Source organism: Trichoderma ghanense (assembly GCF_004382785.1).
Source record: "Trichoderma ghanense strain CCMA-1212 chromosome Unknown scaffold_1, whole genome shotgun sequence".
NCBI lineage: Eukaryota > Fungi > Ascomycota > Sordariomycetes > Hypocreales > Hypocreaceae > Trichoderma > Trichoderma ghanense.
Window position 1 is genome coordinate 2349898 of NW_027395664.1, and position 20946 is coordinate 2370843.

The 20946-nt window shown below is 54.7% G+C and overlaps 7 protein-coding genes across 7 annotated transcripts; 2 read left to right on the forward strand and 5 right to left on the reverse strand.

The window, feature by feature from the left end:
• Positions 1-1130: 1130 nt before the first annotated feature.
• Positions 1131-4366, reverse strand: CCMA1212_002169 (Neutral trehalase; the record flags this gene model as incomplete). The annotated part of the gene is given in 7 exon segments (XM_073699563.1): positions 1131-1281; positions 1353-3231; positions 3305-3368; positions 3437-3568; positions 3625-3819; positions 3873-4141; positions 4152-4366. Coding segments are annotated over 7 exon segments (2904 nt in total), but the record flags the coding sequence as incomplete, so codon positions are not given.
• Positions 4367-6014: 1648 nt separating this feature from the next.
• On the reverse strand, positions 6015-6875 carry CCMA1212_002170 (Putative yippee-like protein; the record flags this gene model as incomplete). Its single annotated transcript, XM_073699564.1, has 1 exon — positions 6015-6875. The coding sequence occupies one exon, from the start codon at positions 6873-6875 to the stop codon at positions 6015-6017; it is 861 nt and encodes a 286-aa protein (XP_073562245.1).
• A 1129-nt stretch (positions 6876-8004) lies between these two features.
• Positions 8005-9666, reverse strand: CCMA1212_002171 (Cys-Gly metallodipeptidase dug1; the record flags this gene model as incomplete). The annotated part of the gene is made up of 2 exons (XM_073699565.1): positions 8005-8185; positions 8267-9666. 2 exons carry the CDS (start codon positions 9664-9666, stop codon positions 8005-8007), a joined length of 1581 nt encoding a protein of 526 aa, XP_073562246.1.
• A 1374-nt stretch (positions 9667-11040) lies between these two features.
• Positions 11041-13211, forward strand: CCMA1212_002172 (uncharacterized protein; the record flags this gene model as incomplete). The annotated part of the gene is made up of 3 exons (XM_073699566.1): positions 11041-11212; positions 11282-11570; positions 11639-13211. The coding sequence occupies 3 exons, from the start codon at positions 11041-11043 to the stop codon at positions 13209-13211; spliced, it is 2034 nt and encodes a 677-aa protein (XP_073562243.1).
• Positions 13212-14158: 947 nt separating this feature from the next.
• On the reverse strand, positions 14159-15249 carry CCMA1212_002173 (ATPase get3; the record flags this gene model as incomplete). The annotated part of the gene is made up of 2 exons (XM_073699567.1): positions 14159-14794; positions 14866-15249. The coding sequence occupies 2 exons, from the start codon at positions 15247-15249 to the stop codon at positions 14159-14161; spliced, it is 1020 nt and encodes a 339-aa protein (XP_073562244.1).
• Positions 15250-16344: 1095 nt separating this feature from the next.
• On the forward strand, positions 16345-16797 carry CCMA1212_002174 (uncharacterized protein; the record flags this gene model as incomplete). The annotated part of the gene is made up of 1 exon (XM_073699568.1): positions 16345-16797. The coding sequence occupies one exon, from the start codon at positions 16345-16347 to the stop codon at positions 16795-16797; it is 453 nt and encodes a 150-aa protein (XP_073562716.1).
• Positions 16798-17421: 624 nt separating this feature from the next.
• Positions 17422-17998, reverse strand: CCMA1212_002175 (uncharacterized protein; the record flags this gene model as incomplete). The annotated part of the gene is made up of 2 exons (XM_073699569.1): positions 17422-17843; positions 17926-17998. 2 exons carry the CDS (start codon positions 17996-17998, stop codon positions 17422-17424), a joined length of 495 nt encoding a protein of 164 aa, XP_073562249.1.
• Positions 17999-20946: the final 2948 nt, after the last annotated feature.

The window sequence follows — 20946 nt, forward strand, 5'->3', positions numbered from 1 at the left end:
CTTTCGCAGTGAAGCATCGCGGGAGTTGCTGGAGCCAACTAAGGTAGATTTTCAAGAGAATCTCAGCTCCTTTCATCTTCACTGTCGAAACGAGCTCCTTCTCTCCTTCCCTCTCATCCCTGCGCCTTCCTTTCCAGCTCCAAAATGCCCAGTTGTACCTTCTTTCCGGCTTTCAGGAGTGGCGACATTGCCCTCCTTCCTCCCCCCACAACTTTCCTCACGCTCAAATCGGCAATTCGCCAGCCAATCCACTCCTTCCCCACCCGAACGGACGGCCCACCGGAACTCTCGACTCTGGCATGTGAAGTGACGCATCTACAAGTAGCATGTCGAGAGCACAAGGAGTCATCAGTGAGACATGGCTCTCAGCTAAGAGCTGTAGTCGCGTAGATGAATATTCAATCCCAATTTGGCAGATTGTATTGAAGTGATTGTTCATATGTGTTCAAGAGAAGAATGTCCCATACCTTCATTGACTTTACACAATAGATCCATTGCGCTCATCAACATCAGATGCACTCTCGTTCGGCCGGATGTTCTCATCACGACATACACATGAAGCTTCTCCAGAAGGCACGGACTGAATCGGCTCGGTAGATCAATCAGCCGCGGTATCCCGGGCCCAACTCTGACAGCCTAAGGTGTGCAATAAACAGCATGACTCCCGAATCCTTCTCGTCGAGTTGACGCAAACCCAACAACTCCCGTCCGGTCATCCAGCCTTGCCAATCTACCACCACGGAGAGCCAGTCTTGGATCACATGGAATTGCACCTGAATGCAACCCAAACAGCTGCATCCCAGGCACTCGCTGCCTCACACAGCAAATCAGCCTCTATTCAAGAGATACTCGACTACATTAAAGCTCATCTACCGAATCGAACCAAACCGTACCGAATCGAACCAAACCGCCCCAAACAACACTGTTTTATTGCTTGCTTTCTGTTTTACTTTCTTAATTGCGTCCCAGTCGGTCAATGAGTTGCAAAAATTGCTTTTCACAGCCTTTCTAGTTCGACTTGCCCGTCCCCTCAGGCTAGGTTTTCTTCATTCCGCATTTCACCCCTGGCGGTGCAATGCCTCGGGACGGCCACCGCTTCGACAATCGGGTTCCGCAGTCAAAAGACATCATTACAGGGTCAAATTGGCCATGGCTCGTTCATTGTTCAGCTCAATGGCCTTGACAAACGTTTCGTATGGGGTAAGGGTTCCCAGCGCTCGTCGCATGTGCGCGTTCACAATCTGAAGACCATAAACGTAACTGGCATTGACCCATCCAAATCTATCACACATTCGCGTTAGCATGATCTCGGAATCACATCCCCCCCGGCGACAAGAGGCGGTAGGACTCACCCTTCTTTCGCGACGCCCTTGAAATCAAGGCCTTGGTTTCCATACTCGGCATCGACACGGTGAGGATCAATGGGCCGCGTAACGTCGTACTTCTCCACCACCACTCCGTTGAAGTCGACAAACGCCTTGGTGATCATGAAGAGCCACTTGTAGGCGAGGCGTTCGGCTTCCTCGGTGAAGCTGTAGCGGAGGAGGCCAGTCCAGGCCAGCATCTGCTGAGGCGCCCAGCCATAGGGGTAATCCCATTGCCGGTTGGGGCGGTCCAGCCCAAGCTCGCCTCGAGACTTCTCCGTGCCAGCTACCAGACCTCCGAACATTTCGAGTTTAGGCAGGCCTTTCTTTACCAGATCGGCAGCCTGCTTGGGCGAGGCGAGTCCGGCCCAGAGAGCCCAGAAAGTCGTGGCACTCTCATAGGTGCACCTCTCCTTCTTGACCGTATCGTAGTCAAAGAACATGCCCTCTTCCTCGTTCCACATCAGCTTGTCTATTGTCAGCTTTCTCCGCTTGGCACGCCGATCCCAGACCGCCGAAGACACGGATTCGCCGGGCTGATAGGGCGTGCCCGCGCAGAACTCGGCCGGGATGACGAGCTTGTCGCCAAAGAGGCTTCGGATGGTTCGTCCGATGTCAGTCTCGTACTTGAACAGTAGAGAGTTGAGGTCGATCGTGGCGAGATTGGCACAGACACCCTCGAGGCGGTAGGACGTGTCGTGGCCGGATTCGCGGACTGCACGGTCATGCAAAAAGTACTCGTCCAGCTCGGGCTCCTTGATCTCGCCATAGTTGTAGGCTCGAACGAATTCCTTGAATTCCATCTTGTGCTTCTTGATGTAGGGCTCCAAGATGTGGACGAAGTGCGTGGCTTCCGTTTCCGGGGGCACTCCCAGACCGTCGGGTCGGTACCTCGAAAGTCCCGTCACCGGATCCAATCGAGGCTCGCTGGTCCAGACGCTGTGGTATTCCTTGATGGCTGCGAGAATCGCTCGTCTCAGGAACTCCTTGGAATCCGGCTCATGCTTGATCTTCTCGTACACTCGAAGCGCCATGTCCGTCAGGAAGGGCGGCTGAGATCGGGCAAGATAGTAAGACCGGGTGGCGTTGAGGATCTTGCCATAGTGCTCGATACAGAAGCAAAAGTTGAGCACCATGGATTTGGCCAGGTCAACCCTCTCGTGGATCAGCAAGCCGAGAGACTCCATGTAACTGTCCCAACCGTAGAGTTCGTTGAAACGGCCGCCGGGAACGACAAAGGGAAGACCCTTCAAGGTGGTCGTCTTGTTGCCCTTCCCGTCGTCCTCCTCCACCTTCTCAACGGCGACGGCCAGCAAACCGGGCTTGTCGTTCAGGTCTCGGATCAGTTCCACCGTGATCTTCTCCGGAAGTTGCTGGACGTCGAGGCGGAGCTCTGGCCTGTCCGCAGCAACCTTCTGATAGTACTCGTACTGCTCGGGAGCGCCGAGGGGCACGTAGATTCTCGGGCGAGGGTCGTCTGTCCAGTCCTTGGGATCACGAGCAGCGACCTCAATGCTAGATGCGTCGATTCGCCTCGTCAGGCCATCCCAGAAGTGATCGCGGATCAAGCGGGACAAGCGGTCCACAGGGTTCTCATTCAAGCGGCCTTCATCAAGGATGATCTGCTTCCGGCCATACTCTTTGGCCAACGTCAACTCCTGCAAAAGGTTCGACAGCATGTACGTCCCTCGGACCTCGAAGCGGTTGTGGCCAGCCGAGGCAGCCGTTCGGAGAGAAATGACCTTGGGGCCATTGTCCTCAATCGTAATCTGCATGTTTCCATCCGTGTCCTCCTGGTTCTTGAGGATTTCCAAGGTAGCATCCACATTGACGAGGAACCGGCGACCCTGATCCATGGTGCTCTCATCTGTAGGGCAAAGGGTAAGAACATGTTTCCCACCATTTGGACGAGATTCAGGGACGAGGACGAGACGACTTACCGTGACTTCCGCGCCGGAACGGCTCCGAGGCTCCCATCCTCTCCAGCTGCTTCACCAAGCTGTTCTGTAGCATTTTGCGTTAGTACTCTCAGTCCCAGCAAAGTTGCCTCGATTTCCGCCATTGGCACCCACCTGGGAGTAGGTTCGGGTCCGAACGCCATAGCGGTTGCTGTGCCGCTCCTCGGACGCATAGTACGTCTTTGCATCGTCGTAGACCCCGTAGTCGTCAGAACCGCGAGCGCGGTGGTTCGACGTGCCTTGCATCTGGGATGCGGGATGTATCAATTTGTCGCTTGTGTCGAAGTATGGATGTATCGGACGCCTCTCGAATCGGCTGCGATGACCGAAGCTGTCGGAGGGGTATCAATTATCAGTTGCGGCGGCGATGATGGTGGGTGTCGTGATGGACCAGTAGAAGGAGGGCCCGGGGACAACGCAGCCAGCTCTCGTCCAACAATCTCGGGGGGGCGTGATAGATAACGTCGAGGGCTCTGGAGGTGATACCGATGGCCGGTCTGTAGTAGTGGGCAGGTCAGCAAATGGCTGGAGGAGCAGGAATGCAAAGTACAGGATACGCAGGGCCGGCATCAGGGGGGTCACGAGCGTGGGCGAGCTCCCATTTCAACGGCCAGCTCGTCCGCCCTCCGTCACCACCCTGATTCGCCATGACCACCATCTTGCCGCCTAGCAGGGCATGGCACGGCATGGACTGGCATGGATGGCCACGGCGACGGGATGCATGGACCCTGCGGGGCTCGGAATCTGGCCCAGGGAGGCGACGCAGCGACGTACCGGTACGAGGCGGCAGGGCGGCAGCTGGGCGAGGCTGGTAGGTAGCTGTAGGTACTGGCGAGAGACGGCCGTGGTAATAATGATACAAAGAGGGCGTGTTGAGAGAAGTCGGGACAGACGATCGACGGAGGGGAGAGGCAGAGGCAGAAGGGCAGAGGATGCGGTTGCATCAACACGTCAACGTCAAACCAGTTACGCAGCTGTGGGTTCGAGCTGTTTGGGCTGCTCGACACAATTCGTTCACCGCCCACCCCGCTGTGGCACCTGCTCAGACATTTAAAGTCCACTGCCCACTCTTATTACAGCAGTGCTGGCTTAGGTACTCATGGCTTTGGCCTAATAAGGTACTACTAAAGAAAATAAGAGATACCTCAGACGAGAAAAAGGAAAAAAAATGCAGTCATCTGCACAAAGTGACGATATGACGCACTGCGGCTCTGGCCAGCCAGCAAATGGAAGCCGCCGGATTAACTGGGGCCAGCTTCCAATGGCTTCCGCTGGAAACTCCCCCCACGTTTCGGTTCCTACGGGGCTTGACGGCTGGAGTTGCTGCTGTCGACCCCTGTCCCCCTTTCGTTGGAGTCCAACAGGAATCTGGCAGGGCTCGCAGTGGTTCCCCCCAAAGGGTCCCCCCTCCTCTATTAGCAATTACAGCCCGTCAACGGTGATGATATTGCGCACGAGTATTAGGTACTGTAACATCCCATCCAAGCGCTGCTGTTCCGGATGTCCATACCCGACCAGTGCAGTACAGGTTTGGGTGGTGCAGCGCTGTACATACGGGCACCTGCAAGTCATTGATGCCCACCGGTGACACCATACGGCTCCGTAAAATGCCTTTCACGGCTGGAGTTGAACCCGCTAGACAGCTCCACCGATTGTAGCATCACGACAACAGACAAGGTAGCCAAAGACATAACTCTAGAATGCACTGGGCAGGCACGGAATGCTATGAGAATCTGTACAAAACATGATTAGCAGACAACTTCCAGGCACCTCCCTCAACACCATCTCAGTGCTCGTACGAGGCGCGTATCATCCCGCTCAGGGGCTTGAAGCCGGTGTGCGTTCCCCCATCCATCCACAAGGATTCTAGACCAGATGGGAGATGAAGGGGGGGAGGCAGCTTGAAAAAAGCATCAAGTGACCTGGATCCTTGCATGTACCGTCTACTTCACGTTGATAGATGAAAGCGAGGGCACGCGCGGAAGGATTGTCCACGCCTCACTGACACTATGAGCTTACCTGTCTTACCTGCCTTACCTCACTTCACCTCCGGTACGGCTCATCAGCCATCAACCCCCTTGCATTCTGGCGATATCCCTCTGGACAGATAAACTGGGACAGTGTTTGCTGCCAAAATTTTGGTTATCAGGCAGACTCATGCCACATTGGCCTACATACATGTCTGCTACACACCGGCTGCGCGTCGTACAGATAGGCGTCTGTAGGAGGAATAAGCGTGGCTTGTCAGCTCAGACGTGTGCGTCGGTTGCACTCCTCGCGATGTCGGATGCCCAAAGTATGGCAAAGTACCATGAACCAGATGGCTGGCGTACAGCTACGAAGGAGGCTGCGGTCTATGAAATGGAGGGCTGAATCTGGATATCGTCAATACCACCTCTAGACTTGGACGGATTCATTATGTTGCACCGACAAGGCATGCGCCGATTTCACGGTATCGAAGCAAGTAATCGTGTTACTCATGGAAGAAATCAACAAGCCAAGGCTCGAATCGGCCGTACATCCCTGTAACTGATGGACTATCATTAAATCATCGGTTAAAGCTTGAACAAGGAAGAAAGAAGAAGAAGACGCAACTGTTGTTTGGGTAGTCTCTCCCCTTCGGAAGTGTCGCAGCAAAATGGTATCTCATAAACATATCAGCAGCCTCATCAATTGCCATCAAGCCAGCCATTCACTTCCCCAAGCGAATCCTCCGCCTAGCAGCCGTCTTCGCATCCCAAACCCCAGCAAAAATAGCTTCGCACTCCTCCTCATCCGAAGAATCAAACTCAACCTCCTCTTCCCCCTCGCCCCCTTCTTCTTCTTCATCTTCCCCTCCCCCCTCCATCCCATATGCGGCCTCCCGGCCCTCGGAAAGAGGCACGTCCTCCCAGCTCCGATGTGTCACCACCCGCTCCGTCTCCAAGATAAACTTGCCCACCTTGTACTTTTGTGACTCCTCCTTGGCGTCCACGTACTTCCATCCCAGCTTGCGCGAGCATATCCCGCAGCAAATGTCCGCCACGACGTGCCACCCCGTGACGAGCTGCCTATTCTCGTCCTTGCCGATCCGTATGTTCAGCAGCGTAGGCGCCGTCACCGCCGATGACCACGACAGTCCTGTTGGCGTGGCCGGCGAAATAAGATAGGCACGGCCATAGCGACCGGTGAATCCCTTGGAAACAATCTGCGACGTAAATGCAATGTCCGTCGAGCAGCTTGAACAGCGCAGCGTATCCGCCGCCGTCCGAGAGAGCCGTCGGCCCGGCGATGCCTTGTTCTTCAGTGCGTCGAAGGCAGAATCGCTGTTATCTGGAGGAGAGCCAGCCGGCGTGGTCACTGCTGATGAGACGCTGGACGACTCCGAGCACGTGGATGCTGTCGAGGATGTGGACGACGCAGAGTGGCGGCGACGGCCGGAGAGAGCAAACTTGAAGCTGGGGAGGAGGTAGCTGGGGAAGATGGGCTTAGTAGCCGAGATGCCGCTCTCGCGCACCATGGCGGGCGTGTCGTCGTTGCTGAGAGTGAAGGCGCCCCAGATCAAGCTCGCCATGCACTGGCAGTGCTGGGTTCTCCAAATCACCAGAAGGACGGAGAAGATTACCAAAGAGGAGATGCTCAGCAGCGAGAGGCGATAGAAAAGAAAAGGGAGATTGTCTGAGAATAGAAACAAACTTCGGCCCAGAAATGAGGTGCTTGAAACCTTGATGTTCCCGGTGGCTTGACCCCAACAGCCGACACCGCCTTACCATCTCGAACTGTAATATCGCCGTTTACCTACAAAAGTGATAAGACTACGTATGGTGCTATGATTGATCACCCAGATAACCCCGCATACGGGCACCCGACGTCTTAAATCCTTTCGTTTGCGCCCGATGAACAAGCGGCACTACCAGGTGATACACAGCTCTCAGCATCATACGTCGGTTCCTGTATGGCATTGGGGGTCGGGGTGTCGTCTGCCCTCTCCAGAGCTGTTTACTGCCATATCGACGACCATTTACTAAGATTGACATTACATCTAAAATATTGCCGCCAAACTTCCATATATAGCTCACTCGTACATATAGCACTTCATCAGATAGGTAGAGCAATTCCAAATGACATCTCAGCCTAACTGCTCGAGCTCCCTTGGGCCGCCCGATTCAAGGGTCATGGGGCGTCAAGATGCCCCGTTAGTGATTAGCGGCGGGCTGCAGCGCCGGGACTTTGTCGCTGGCTCTGCAACTTTGGCCTCCAACCGATCCATTTCCTCGTGTCACTTGGGGCCCAGATGCCGCTAAGTTGGGCCGCTAGAACAGCCGGACGAGCCGTCAGACGCACGGGTGGGGAAGGGTCACGGTGGTGATGGGGAATAATTCGAGGGCCTGAGCGACTCGATCGTGCTGTTCAGGGTGCTCGTAAACATCCATCTACGGTATGGTATTGAAGTGATGGGTTGGATGATACGGGCAAATGCTCTTTTCATGGGCTTCGTCAATAAGACGAGCCTTGGAGGAGGCATGACTCAAGCCCAGGATGGGACTGCCTGATTGCACCTCGTAGCAGACCAAGGATAGTGAGCTGACAGAAATTCACACGAATCCAGCCTTCTAGCATGGGGTTAAAGCTCATTTACATATAAAACGGTGCCGATGCTTCAAACGCTTCAATTTATGTATCCATTTACTTATTGTGTCCAGCTAGTTCTGGGGCTCCTCGGCGACGTAGTGCAGGTAAGCACCCAGCAGCTTGATGCCCTCAATGTAGTTGCGCTTGTCAAGCTTCTCGTTGATGGAGTGGGCGCCGTCCGTTGAGCTTCCCATGGGCAGCAGCAGGACGTTCTTGCCAGTGGCCTCTTCAAAGGTGAGGGTGACGGGGATACTGCAGAATGACATTAGCATTCGATGGCTAAAGCAGAGGCGACGGCTTGCGGAACGAATGAGAAATGGAATTGTAACTCACCTTCCACCCTCTCGAGTAAAGTCGGGGTCAACCCCCCAGACGCGGTTAACAGCCTTGGCAGCGGCGGAAAAGTTCCAGTGCTTTGGTGAGGCAACCCACCACTTGCCGGTGTGCTGGGCATACACCTTCATGGTGTTCTTGCTGCCAAGCTTGGCAAACTGCTCCTCGACATACTTGTAGACGACGGCGTTGGTCGTGTCAATGTCCATGTTGGGGACAGTTCGAATGGAGAACTTGCCAATGACCTTGGCGGGGATGACCGTCTTGGCACCAGGTGCAGAGAAGGCACCCTCGATACCGTGCAGTGACAGCGAGGGGTATCTCCAGCGAGCCATCAGAGTGGGCTTCGTCTCCTCGTGGATGGTGGTGGTGCTGCCCAGAGACTCGTGCAGGTTCTCCATGGTGAAGGCAATGCTGTCGTAGAGCTTCTCCTCCTCCGGAGTGACAGGGGCGACCTGCTCCGCGATGCCGGGAATCAAGATCTTGCCCTTGGAGTCAACAAGAGATGACAGGATCTGGACAAGGTCGGTCATGGGCTCGTGAGCCTGTCCACCGAACACACCGCTGTGCAGGTCGGCACCAGGGCCAGAGACCTCGACAGAGTAGTAGTTGCAGCCGCGGAGACCGTAGGTCAAGCAGGGCTTCTCCGTTCCCAGCCAGTAGTTGTCCGAAATGCAGACGGCATCAGCATCGGCGAAGAACTTCTTGGCCTCGGCCTTGATCAGATCGTCCAGACCCTCAGAGCCGTACTCCTCCATGCCCTCAAAGCACATCAGGAGGTTGACGGGGAACTCGACACCAGCCTTCTGGTGGGCCTCGATGGCGTTGAGCCAGCCCAGGACGGGACCCTTGTCGTCGGTCGAACCGCGACCGAACATGCGGCCCTTGTCGTCGACCGTGAGCTCGAACGGCTCGGTTGCCCATCCGTCGCTCTTCTCGGCAGGCTGAACATCGTAGTGTCCGTACACGAGGATCGTTCGCTTGTTCTTGTCGTTGCCATATCGTCCGAGGACAACGGGAGGCAGATCGAGGTGCTCCTTGTGAGGCTGCTTGCCGAGCGGGCGCAGCTCAACCTCGGCACCCAGAGCCTTCAGCTCGTCGGCCAAGAAGTGGCCCATGCGAACAACATCGGGACGGCGGGCATCTTCGGCCGAGATGGAAGGAATAGCCACAGCCTTGCGTAGACGCTCGATGAAGTGGTCAGCAGAGCTGTCGACCTGGCTGAAAAAGCTGTCGAGTTGAGGCGCCATCTTTCTTGCTTGGTGAGCACGGATCGAGTCGGTGAGATACGGCCGGGACGCAAATCGAGGGATCTGAGGAGATTGGAGAGCAAAAGGAGAGAATGGAGAGAAGGGCTTGATTCTCGTCCAGATTTGTCGCGAGCAGCGCAGAGAAGTCATGAAGAAAGAACGGTGCGGGGCATGTCGCCCTACCTCAAACTGCCCTCCTTCAGCGCGAAGTTCCAGCAAGTCGCACCTGCTGCAGAAGCTTCACGCGGCGGGGCAGATTGGAGGGGAACTTTTTTTCTGACAAGCCGGTTACCAGCGGCAGGTGCGAACGATCAAGGTGCTGCAACGGGACGGGGTACCATAGCGGTACTTGCTCCGAAGGCTGGCCCATCGTGGACGGAGCCCGGTGTGCGTGAGCGGAGACTGAAAAGCCGTCCCGGGACAAAAGTACCTCTCAAGTCTCCCTTACCTTATCGTTCAAGGTTCCGTCGCTCCCAATCGCCTTTGGTGGCTGCAGTTGCCTTTCAAACACGGCGCCTGAGCACGTGAGCGGTGCGTCCCGGAGAAAGGTTTTGCCGTCACTGGCGAACGCCGTTGGGACGAAAAGCGGCCCCGGCTCGTTATCAATACCGTACAGTAACGCGTCCCATTAATAATGGCCTTAAGCAGTCCCCGTCCTCCGCTTGTTTTTTTTTCTCCTCACTTCTCCCTGTACACATCACCGACTCCAGCGTCCGCCATCGAAGCCATCACCGATCCATCGACGATTTGCGGACAGGAAACTGCTCGCCATCTGTGCATCGATTCTTGACACGCTGAGCAGCGATTTCGGCAGCTCTGAAAGCCCTCGCGGCCTCGCTTTGTGCGATCGCTGTGAATCTCAGCCTCTAGTGAATCGGCACTCGTAACCAAGCCGTTTGGCGACGTCGCCCACGAAGCGTCTCTCGTATTCCATCGGCCGCCGACCATCGACTTGCTGATTACATCTCATTGTTCCATCCTCGCTTGCTTCCGTTTTCTTGGAGTTTCTCTCAGTCTGTCTCACGGAGGTTCCGGAGACGGCTAACAAAGGGCTGTTTATCTGCTGGTGCATAGGCTGGTCTATCATGGTGATCAGGAAGTGAGGGGGAACTCTAGGGTTGTCTTTCCTTCTGGCTTTGGCCGCTTGTACTCCATTATTCACAATACCCATTTTGCCCTATTGTCTCTGTTCTCTTTTCTTCCAATTACAATCAGAATTGATTATTTTGAGTTCAGCTTGAGTTGAAACAGCACGGAGGTGCACACACAAAGAGCAGAAGAGAAGAGGAAAAAAGAAAAAAAAGAAAAAAGGTTCTAGCAGCAAGAAAATCAATACTCACTTAGTCATTGTTCTACGACTGAGGTCTTCCGACGTATTTACTTCACAGATACCTATATAACCACTTCGGGCTTGCCGTTGACGAGTCTTGACGTCCTCACACCTTTACAACTCTTCCTCTTTACTGCTTTTGTTACCCGTAACCGAAACGAGGAGGAAAAGAGTCACCCTCCTCAACAGCAACAATGTCTTCTTCAGTGTTCTTCAAGTTCAAGTCGCAGAAGGAGCCCACGAGAGTGGAGTTTGACGGCACAGGTATCTCAGTCTTTGAGCTCAAGCGTGAAATCATCAACAAGAGCGGGCTGGGCGATGGCACGGATTTCGACCTGTTTATTTACACAGACGACAACAGTGAAGGTGAGATCTCAACGAACAAAGCCTATCCCTTGCATCACCGTGAGTGATCAGTTACTGACTCGAGATTAGAATATGATGACGATACAACGATTGTCCCCAGATCCACGACAGTAATCGCCCGGCGACAGCCGGCTATTAAGCCTGGAGCCGGCCGAGCTGCGCGATATGTCTCTGGGAAAATGCCCGTGGCGGCGAAGAATGCCGGCCGCAAGGAGCAGTCGTCGAAAGTGTCGGCCTCCAAGCCGAGCACGAATGCCTTCAGCCAGATGAACGATGCCATGACGGAGGAAGACCGCATGGCCGCCATGTTTGCTGCCCAAACGGAGCAGTGGTCAGCCCAGCAGGAAGAGCTGTCTCAGTAAGTTGACGCCTATGATGTTCCCCATCTTCATCTGGCATAGTCGCTAACCACTTCATTCAAAATAGCCAAGCACCAGTTCCTTTCAAGCCTGGCTCCAAGCGGCCAGCAAATGTTCCGGACCATGATCCTCCCAACGGCTACATTTGCTACCGGTGCGGAAACAAGGGCCACTGGATCCAACTGTGCCCGACCAACGATGACCCTGACTTCGACAACCGACCTCGCGTCAAGCGTACCACCGGTATCCCCCGTTCGTTTCTGCAAAAGGTGGATAAGTCTGTCATCTTAGCTCAGTCAGAAGGTGATGACACCAAGCGGCCCTCGGGAATCATGGTCAACGCCGAGGGAGACTTTGTCATTGCTGAACCAGACAAGGCATCTTGGGAGCAGTTCCAGGCCAAGGCCAAGTCCTCGTCCGCCGCTGCCAAGACTGCGCAGGCGGAGGACAAGGAAGTGCGGGAGCGTGGGCTCGAGTGTTCGATTGACAAGAAGATGTTCATAGAGCCAATGAAAACCCCGTGCTGCCAGAAGACGTTTTGCAATGACTGCATAACCAATGCACTCATCGAAAGCGACTTCGTCTGCCCTGCCTGTCAGACCGAAGGCGTGCTAATCGATGATCTTCAGCCAGACGAGGAGGCGTCAAAGAAGATTCAGGAGTACATTAAGGAGAAGGAAGCTGCCAAGGCGACGCCTCCGTCTTCACCCAAGGACACCTCGGAAGGAGGTGCGGGAAACGCGGAGAACGACTCAGCCAAAGATGCAGAGAAGAAGGAAGACGAAGGGGGAGATGCCGCCGAGGGCAAGGCGCTGCTACCTACCAGCATCGAATCCCCAAGGGAGAAGTCCGAGACGCCGGCTGCTGCTACAGAACGGGCTGCTTCGACATCCAAGTCCCCCTCAACCGAGGCGAAAAGCCTCGTCTCTGGCACTCTGACCGCAGATGGCAAGGTCGAAGTTGTCAAGGCAGAGATTGTCACTTCAAAGAAGAGGCCCGCCGAGGATTTCCTGGAGAATCCCAAGATACCCAAGGGCCCCCGCGCGATGCAGAACCAACAGTCCCACAACATGGCCAACGGCAACATGATGCCCAACATGCCCAACATGGGTATGAACAACATGATGTTCAACGGAGGCATGGGCATGATGCCAAACATGATGGGCATGCCCGGCATGGGTGGAATGGGCGGCATGGGCGGCATGGGCATGAACATGGGTATGAACATGGGGATGGGGATGGGCATGCCCATGATGAATATGCCCATGATGGGCATGCAAGGCTTCAACAACATGAGCGGAGGCTACGGAAACATGAACGGCGGCTACGGTATGAACAACATGAGCAACATGAACGGCATGAACGGCATGAACAACATGGGCGGCGGCGGCGGCGGCGTCAACGGCAACTGGGGTATGAACAACATGGGTGGCATGAACAACAACATGAACGGCATGGGCAGGATGGGCGGCGGCATGGCCGGAGGCGTGATGAACGGCTACCAGAACGGCGGCAACTTTTCTCAGGGCGGCGGCGGCGGCGGCGGCGAAGAGGATGCCTATTTCCGGAAACCCGTCAACCCTCATCGACACCAGAACAAGCAACGCAGAGTACGGCCAAGCGACTACCGCGAGCTTTGAGTGCGGAAAGGCAGAATGAAGAGTCTGTCTGGATTATCCATGATATCTACGGCGACATGCATTCAGCTGTCCAGGCCTTCTCCCCCTTTGTTGGCTTCCCACGAACGACCCCCTTCACGCATACACCCACCCACACACACACACACATAAATACACATACCCTCACAAACCACAGAAAACAGCTGGCAGACACACAACACAAAACATACAATGGACACGACATGGAGGACATATTGCGCAGTTTCCTCTTTAGCAACAGGGCTGCTCACCCAGCTGGGCTTTGATTGAATAGGCGTTCCCGTCCCCCCTATCTTTCACAACGCTTCAATACTTTTTACCCATGCCATTTCTTGGTACCGGTATTCGCACTTGGTTTTCAATATATCGGTGTTCCCTAGAGAGAGAGAGAGAGAGAGAGAGAGAGAGAGCGGAGGTCTTGTTTGTTTACTGTTTCTCAGAGAGAGAGAGAGAGAGAGAGAGAGAGAGAGGGTGAGGGGGATCAGCAGACAGTTTTTTTTTTTTCTACCCTGCTTGCAATTTGGCGATTTGAATTGAAGGGTGGGAGGGGTGGATGGTTTAGTTGAGGCGTGATGAAAGCGCCTTATACGGATTTGTTTCGGTAGGATAGGTCGGGGGCAGTATAGCAAGCTCCAATTGAAGAAACGAATATCCATCAACATGTGCCTTTTTATCTGGTCTAGTGAATGACTTTGTTCTAATATTGGCATGATGTCTCTTCATAGTCGTGTGAGAGAGCACAACCACCTAGTAGAAACACCACCGAGGCTTCTTATTTGTACAAATCTATCCCGGAAAGCATCTAGACACATACAGATCCCATACAGCATGACTCTTACTCCGTATATCGTCTCGAATTTTATGAATTTTTTACTCTTGTGTATTTTGCCTCTCCCCACAGCCAACCGCATCCCCTCCCCTCTTCACCGTCACTGCGGCGGAACATATGGTTTCACCAGCATCTCGCTAAACTTCTCCAGCTTCTCCTTTCCTCGCACCTCCTCCACCAGCAGCGGCATCTTGACGACGTTGAAGTCCTCGGCGTACAGCTCCTCGTACTGATCGAGGTACTTGCGCTGCATCTTCCGCCGGGCATTGCACTGCTCGCAATCGCTCCCCTTCTTGGGAAACAGCAGCTGGTTGACAACGATGCTGTGCGTGTCGATGCCGTAGTTGGCCAGCTCCTGGATCATGCGCTCCGTCTCGTACAGGCTGAGGAACTCGGCGATGCAGACGCACACAAAGGTGGTGAGCTCCGCGTCCTTAAATTGGGCGTTGACCTCTGAAATTGTGCCGCGCAGCGACTCGAGCTTCTCCATCATCTCGTTGAGGTTCTGGCCGTTGGGCAGGGCGCCGCTGGAGCCGAGAAAGCCGTTGAGCAGCGGGCCGTACTGGGACGAGAGCTGGGAGACCTTGGCCAAGGCCTTTTCGAGGACCGAGGGGAACTGCAGGAAGCGGAGGGTGTGGCCCGTGGGGGCGGTGTCAAAGATGATGGTTTCGTACGAGAGGGACTTGACCTGCTTGAGGACCTCGGCAAAGGACATGGCCTCGTCGATACCGGGAATCTGCGACATGACAGTAACGATTAGCTGAGCCCGTAACAGATTGATAGCATTCTGCTGGAGAGTAAACGTACAGCAAAGGCAAGGTCCTGCATCATGCCGCCAATCCCCCCGCCCATGGCATTCAGATCTTCCGCGTTCTCGCCCTGCCCAGCCAGCAGGTCCTGCATGCTGCCATTGGGATCAATCTCCATGGCGCTCAGGTTGTCGAAGCCGTTGATGAGGCGGGCCTCCTTGCCGAACTTTTGGTTGAAGGCATCGGACAGGTTGTGCGCGGGATCGGTGCTGATGAGCAGGACGGAGCGGCGGACCTTGGCCAGCTGGATGGCCAGGGAGCACGAGGTGGTCGTCTTGCCGACGCCGCCCTTGCCGCCGACGAAGATCCAGCGGAGGGAGCGCTGGTCGAGGAGCGACTGGAGGGACGGCTCGAGGGCGTCGTCGTCGATGACGGCGGCCATTGTGGCTGTATGTAGGTAGGTAGATTGCGGGGTGATGCGAAGGGTCTGGGACGGAGGAGAGAAGGGAAGAAGAGAAAAGCGAGTGAGTATCAGAATAGACGAAGAAAAGATTAGATAAGCTGGTTTGAAAAAGAGGAAAGTGAAAAAAAAGAAGTCGCAGGGAAGGCAGGAGAGAAGGAGGCGAGGCTGGCAGTGACGCAGACGATAACTTGCAAGGCTACAGAGCTAAAGGCACGCGCAAGAAGGGGGCGGATAAGAGCGGTTCGAGGCGTTTGGAAGGCGAAAGAAAACAAAATGCGACGGCCGATGGAGGGGCAACGGCGGACAGAATAGAGGGCGACAGCCGATGCCGGCCAGGTGGTGGGAGGCCACAGGCTTTATTTTGGGGGGCGGATTGATGCTATAAGTTGAGCGTTGCTTTTATATAGAAGCACATACCCAGGGATGTGACGACATTTGATAACAGCCTTGTCAAAAGGTAGCATGCGACGTTGGCTTTGCATCTCGTCAAGTCCCGGCCTGGCTGCGACCGAATCAAGCAATCAAATCAAGCAATGAACGCTCACCAAACGTGAAACCCATCACAGCCCGCCGAACCAATAATCCAGATCCAGGCTCAGAACAGAAGCAACTCGACAGGCGGCCACCTCCACCAACGGCAGCCGGCGCACAGCGTGGCTCGCACTGATTGGATGCCCGCTATACCTAAAAACACCAGCTCTAAGTCCTACACTAAACACTTGAACTGCACCCGGCCTTTGGTGAATCCTGTCTGTATTGAGCTGTGCTGTTTGAACTCATCCCACAATCACGCACAGCCTGGGGAACGAAAGGCGCAGGTCCTTGCTACAGACGGCAGACGGCCGAGTGCATATAAAGAAGCAAAGATCCCTCCCTCTTATGGGCGCTTCTCTTTTCTGTTCCTCCTCAAGCTTCGATCCTCATCTACACTATAGAACCGGCATCTCGCATCGACAGAAGCAGCATCTTGTTTATCGGCCTTTACCCCACCATCTCACACATCTCCTCTCTCACTACCTACCCTTCACCACCTCTCAAACAAACTCACCCCAAAACCCCATAAAACATCCCATCATGGCCAGCAAAGACCGCATCACCTGCCACGTCCTCGACACCACCGCCGGCCGCCCCGCAAAGGGCCTCCGCGTCCGCCTCGAGGGTCCCGCCCCCGTCTCCTCCTCCTCCTCCTCCTCCGCCTCCGGAGCCGCCCCCTCCAGCCACAACGCCCACAACGCCCTCAAGACCTTCGAGTCCCTCACAAACGACGACGGCCGCATCACTGTCTGGCTGCCCTACAGCTCCGAGACGGACTCCGGAGAGGTCCCCATCTACACCCTCGAGGACGTCCTCGGCGCCGTCCAGGGGCCCTCGCGCTGGACCCTGCGCTTCGACACCGCCGGCTATTTTGGCGAGGACCAGACCTTCTTCCCGGAGGCGACGGTCGTCTTCCGGGTCGATCAGGGGCAGCATTATCACGTTCCGCTGCTGCTGAGTCCGTACAGCTACACCACCTACCGGGGCAGCTAGAGTGGAGAGGAGACGTTCATGCCATCCGTGTCATTCAGGGGAAAGGAGACGGAAGATGGAGCTCCGCAGCCGAGTTGAAGCGCAATGCGCCTTTTCATAGTGGCTCTTATGATTCAGTTCCTGAGAATTGAGATTGCAATCGAGAAACATGGCAAATGTTTCATCATGAAGGCTTGCTGGTCGTGATTGTTCAATACTAGCCACTGTATTCAGCTTTATAAACACATCTACTACTACACTTCTCAGTCTGCATGTCGTAGTTTCAAAAAGTAGATCCAGATCCCAGGCCATTGTATGCTCGTTGCCGAGTTAAAGACAGACTCCCTCTCTTTGAAGGTTTCAACCAGCAGCAATGCGCATGATTTCAAGAGAAAAGCCTTGTCATCCATCTGTTGCTGCCCTATTCCCAATTTTCAATCCCAAGCCCCGCCCCATAACTCCGTCGCCTATAGATTAGAAGGACGAAACAATTGTTTAAGCCAGGTAACAAAGGAGAGTCGTAAATTCATTCCAGTCTTTTTGTCCCCTTTCCCTTTGCGCATCCAGTGTCCAAAGAAAGCAAGGAAATGTACGGTGTATGCCGTCGACGATATGTAAAGAGGCGGTATGTATGTGGCCAGTGGTTCAATCCCGGTCTTCACCTCGAGAGCGCCTCCACTTGCTGAACCGATGCGACTTCTGTGGGCTGTGGCCTATGCTATCGGGCGAGGACGGCGGTGTCTCGTCATCTTTCTTGGTCGATTCTGCGCTCTCGCTGCCGCATTTGGATTGGAAGCTGGCTGTTGAAGGACTCGTCAACCTAGGGGCTGCTTCACCGACTTGAAGGCTGCTGCTGCTGGAGCGGGATAGCGACAGGGACATGACACTGTTGACGAGACCGCTTTGGGCGCAAAGGCTTCCATGGGTGAGGGTTCGCCTGTTCTTGTTTCGGGACAAGAACGACATTCGTTTTCTCTTGAGAGCATAGTCGCCAACCAGGTCGTCGTGTGTTATACAAGCGTTTGGTGAGAGGTCGGCGTCTGGGTGAGGGAGAGTAGTGTTGCTGACTTGAAGGAGGAAAAGGAAGAGTTAGCCAAATTTCCACTGAAGATGAGAGACGGCGGCGTGGCAAAGGTGTGGTCTGCTCACATTGATCAAATGGCTCCGGGAAACCAGTATCCCGGCTCACACGGGGCTTACGAGATGTCGGTTGAGAAGCCATGGTGAGAAACAAGCCGAGGCTAGATGCGTCGATCGGAAATAATAAGGCGGAAACGGGAAAGAAATGGAGTCCTCAGCAGTGTCTCTTTGATATGGAGACAATTCAAGAAAGAAAGAAGGAGAATGAGGAAGAAGAAGAAGAAGAGGGAGAAGGATATTATAGAATGGCCACTGATGGGCCTGACGGGCGTAGATAGCCGAATGACAGCAGAGGCGCGTGGCCTTGTAAGAGGGAGTCCAGAGAGTTCGGTGGCGGGTGAGTGAGCTGCCCCGCTGGGAATGCGTGTATGCTGCCTGGGTATATGTAGAGCCAAGCAGCCAAGGTTAAGGGAGGCCAGTCTGCAGGCGTCACGGAAATATCGGCGGGGGGGCAAGGTTACTCTTAAAGGTCTCGGTGAGATCTAATCGTTCCAAGGTGGCGTCGAGGGCTTTGGGGAAAGTCAAATGAATCCCTTCATTTGCATTGGCTCCCCCAGCAAGGATGGCTTTGACTGAGGTTCAAGGAGCCGAACCGCCCGCGTCTAGGGTGTGGGAAATTCAGCGAGATGAGGGCGGCTACTCTCAGTGGAGGTTGTAAAGCAAACCAGTGTGCTCCCCGGTGCCGAGTTAGCGACTGGCCCGGGTACAGATACTTTGCAGCATCGGCCTGGTCACCTAGTCTGCCGCTTTATATGTGGTGTGGACGAAGGACAGAGCAGTCTGTGCCGTGGGTGCTGTTATTGCATTGGTCGTAGCTCAGGCGCTGCATGCATGCAGGCGATGCATCGAACTATGGCGGTTAGTGGGCACTTTGTTGTCGCGGAGGCAGCTGATGGCACCGCAACGAGAACGACCCGGCGCTACCAGCGGTCCATAGCCCCCCGGCAGCCGTCTCCCTCGCCGATGGCTCGGAATTCGTCCAACTTCCTCCACGACTGCAACTATCGTACTGCGAGCTCCCGTAGTGCCGTTGCTGGCCTGGAGATTCGAGGTTCCAGCGAGCCTCTGCTGTGGGGGCTGCCTGGACACACGTTTTCGCCCTGTCGATGGGAAGCCCGTCAACGGAAGCCCTCTTTGCCGCGTTGCAGCCTCCGAGACAGGTCATACATGGACCGCAGCCTGATGCCAGATGCGACACCTAGTGGCTCGTACGGAGCAGCTCGCTTTCGCAGCACACTTCGCTGGCCCTGCTGAGCCCAGGTGTCAGACCCAGCCCGTCCTGACCTATCCAGGCCTGCCAAATCTGTGTCTCCCAAGTGTGGGCGGCAAAGCAGGGGGTCGTCAGATGGGGCTCTCCTTGGGAGTTGGAAGCACTTGGAGGTCAGTCCATTTTGCTGCGCCTCTCTCTTGTGGGTGGGCATGTATTGTAGATGAAGTATGAAGTACTTCACAGACCCTCGTTATGCAGCCAGCATGGAAAAGTTGAGAATTCGTACAGTGTAGGTAGGCAAATGTAGGCAGGCGAGAAGCACAAAGACAAAGTTCTGGCTCTTTTGTTAGCGAACAACCAGAGAAAACAGAGCCAAGCCAGTCGCGCGATCTACTTCGTATTTCGTACTGAGTTGTGTGCCTGGTATTCTGGACCTTTGCAGGCTGTTCTGTGATTGTTTGTCAATTGTTTGTCTCTTCCAATTTGTCTATAATTGCACCTGTAGCACATCAGATATCGCAGACTTGACGGACAGATGGATAAAGGAAGAAGTCGGGGGAACAAATGAATGTTTCACAGTGTCCAGAACGGGAGTATGACGTGTGGTTGGATACATGCTGCAGGTGCACGTTCCGTCTGAAACGCACCTTCCTCGTCACTTGGTAACGATATGTACTACATACTGGCTAATCGATACGTGTTAATCAGTTGAGAGTTGGCACTCCTGCACGCAACAGCGCAGGCCAAGACATCAACGCCTCACCCTTGCATCTCCATCTCTTCTTTGGCGGTCAACCGATGAATCCTGACCACCGCCAGTGACCACAAGCTACGGATTACACGAGAAAAGCACTGTCCACTTCTTGAAGACGGCGAACTCTAAATGTGAAGAAGGGTGTGAGATGAGATCAAGGCAAACATCAGCAAAGGCGTGAGGCACAAATAACAGCCACAGGCTAATGCTTCCAGAGTCAGTCGAGCTCGTGCTGGGACATTCCCTGTCCTCAGCCCTTGGCTACCACACGGCTTGCTTTTAGCCTCGGCCCTTGGCGTCCTGAACAGCCGCCAGACTTGATTCTGCAGCTGCTTGTATATACATGGCGCTTGGCAACAGCCGGCAGCATTTCTTCCTCCCGCTACGATACAGGCGCCGTGGGAAACCACATACCACTTAATCGTGTGGAAAAAGATGACCCAGGAACCCAAACAGCGCCACGCGAACCGGCAATGAATGGAATTCGTACCCAGAAAGTGCTTCTGCAGGAGGATGCGGAGGAGCGGCGGCTAAGATCCAGCCTATCAAACACCGTTCTTGCGTCAAGACAAAACCAGACACAGAGTTTCAAAAACGAGCGGCCTCGACCAGTCAACGGGAGGTGAGGTTCAGAGCCCGTTTGCGAGACGATGCCACTTGTTCGACAGTTACGTTGGCCCTCCAGAAGTCTCTTCTTCGTAAGTCCGACATGTGCCCTGATGACAGGCTTTCACCAAGTATTACGTACCTACAGAGTTGGGACGAGTTACAAACGGAGCATCCGCCTCCCTCCGGGGCTCGGCGCTGTCGTCAGCCTTCCTGTTGACGTCGAGCGTGGGAATTGGCCACTTCGGATACATCGTGCCGAAGCGGCATTCACGTTTAGTGGTGTGCTACTGCTATTTGCATACCGTCCCCGCGGATGTCTCCAGGGATGAATCGCTGCCACCGTTTTCCCAACAGATTTGACCATGTCTGGTCTCGCATCATGGGGTACGAGGCAGGCATTACTTCGTATGTACAGCACTCCGTACAGCTGCCCGCATTAGCGTTGTGTGCGGGATTC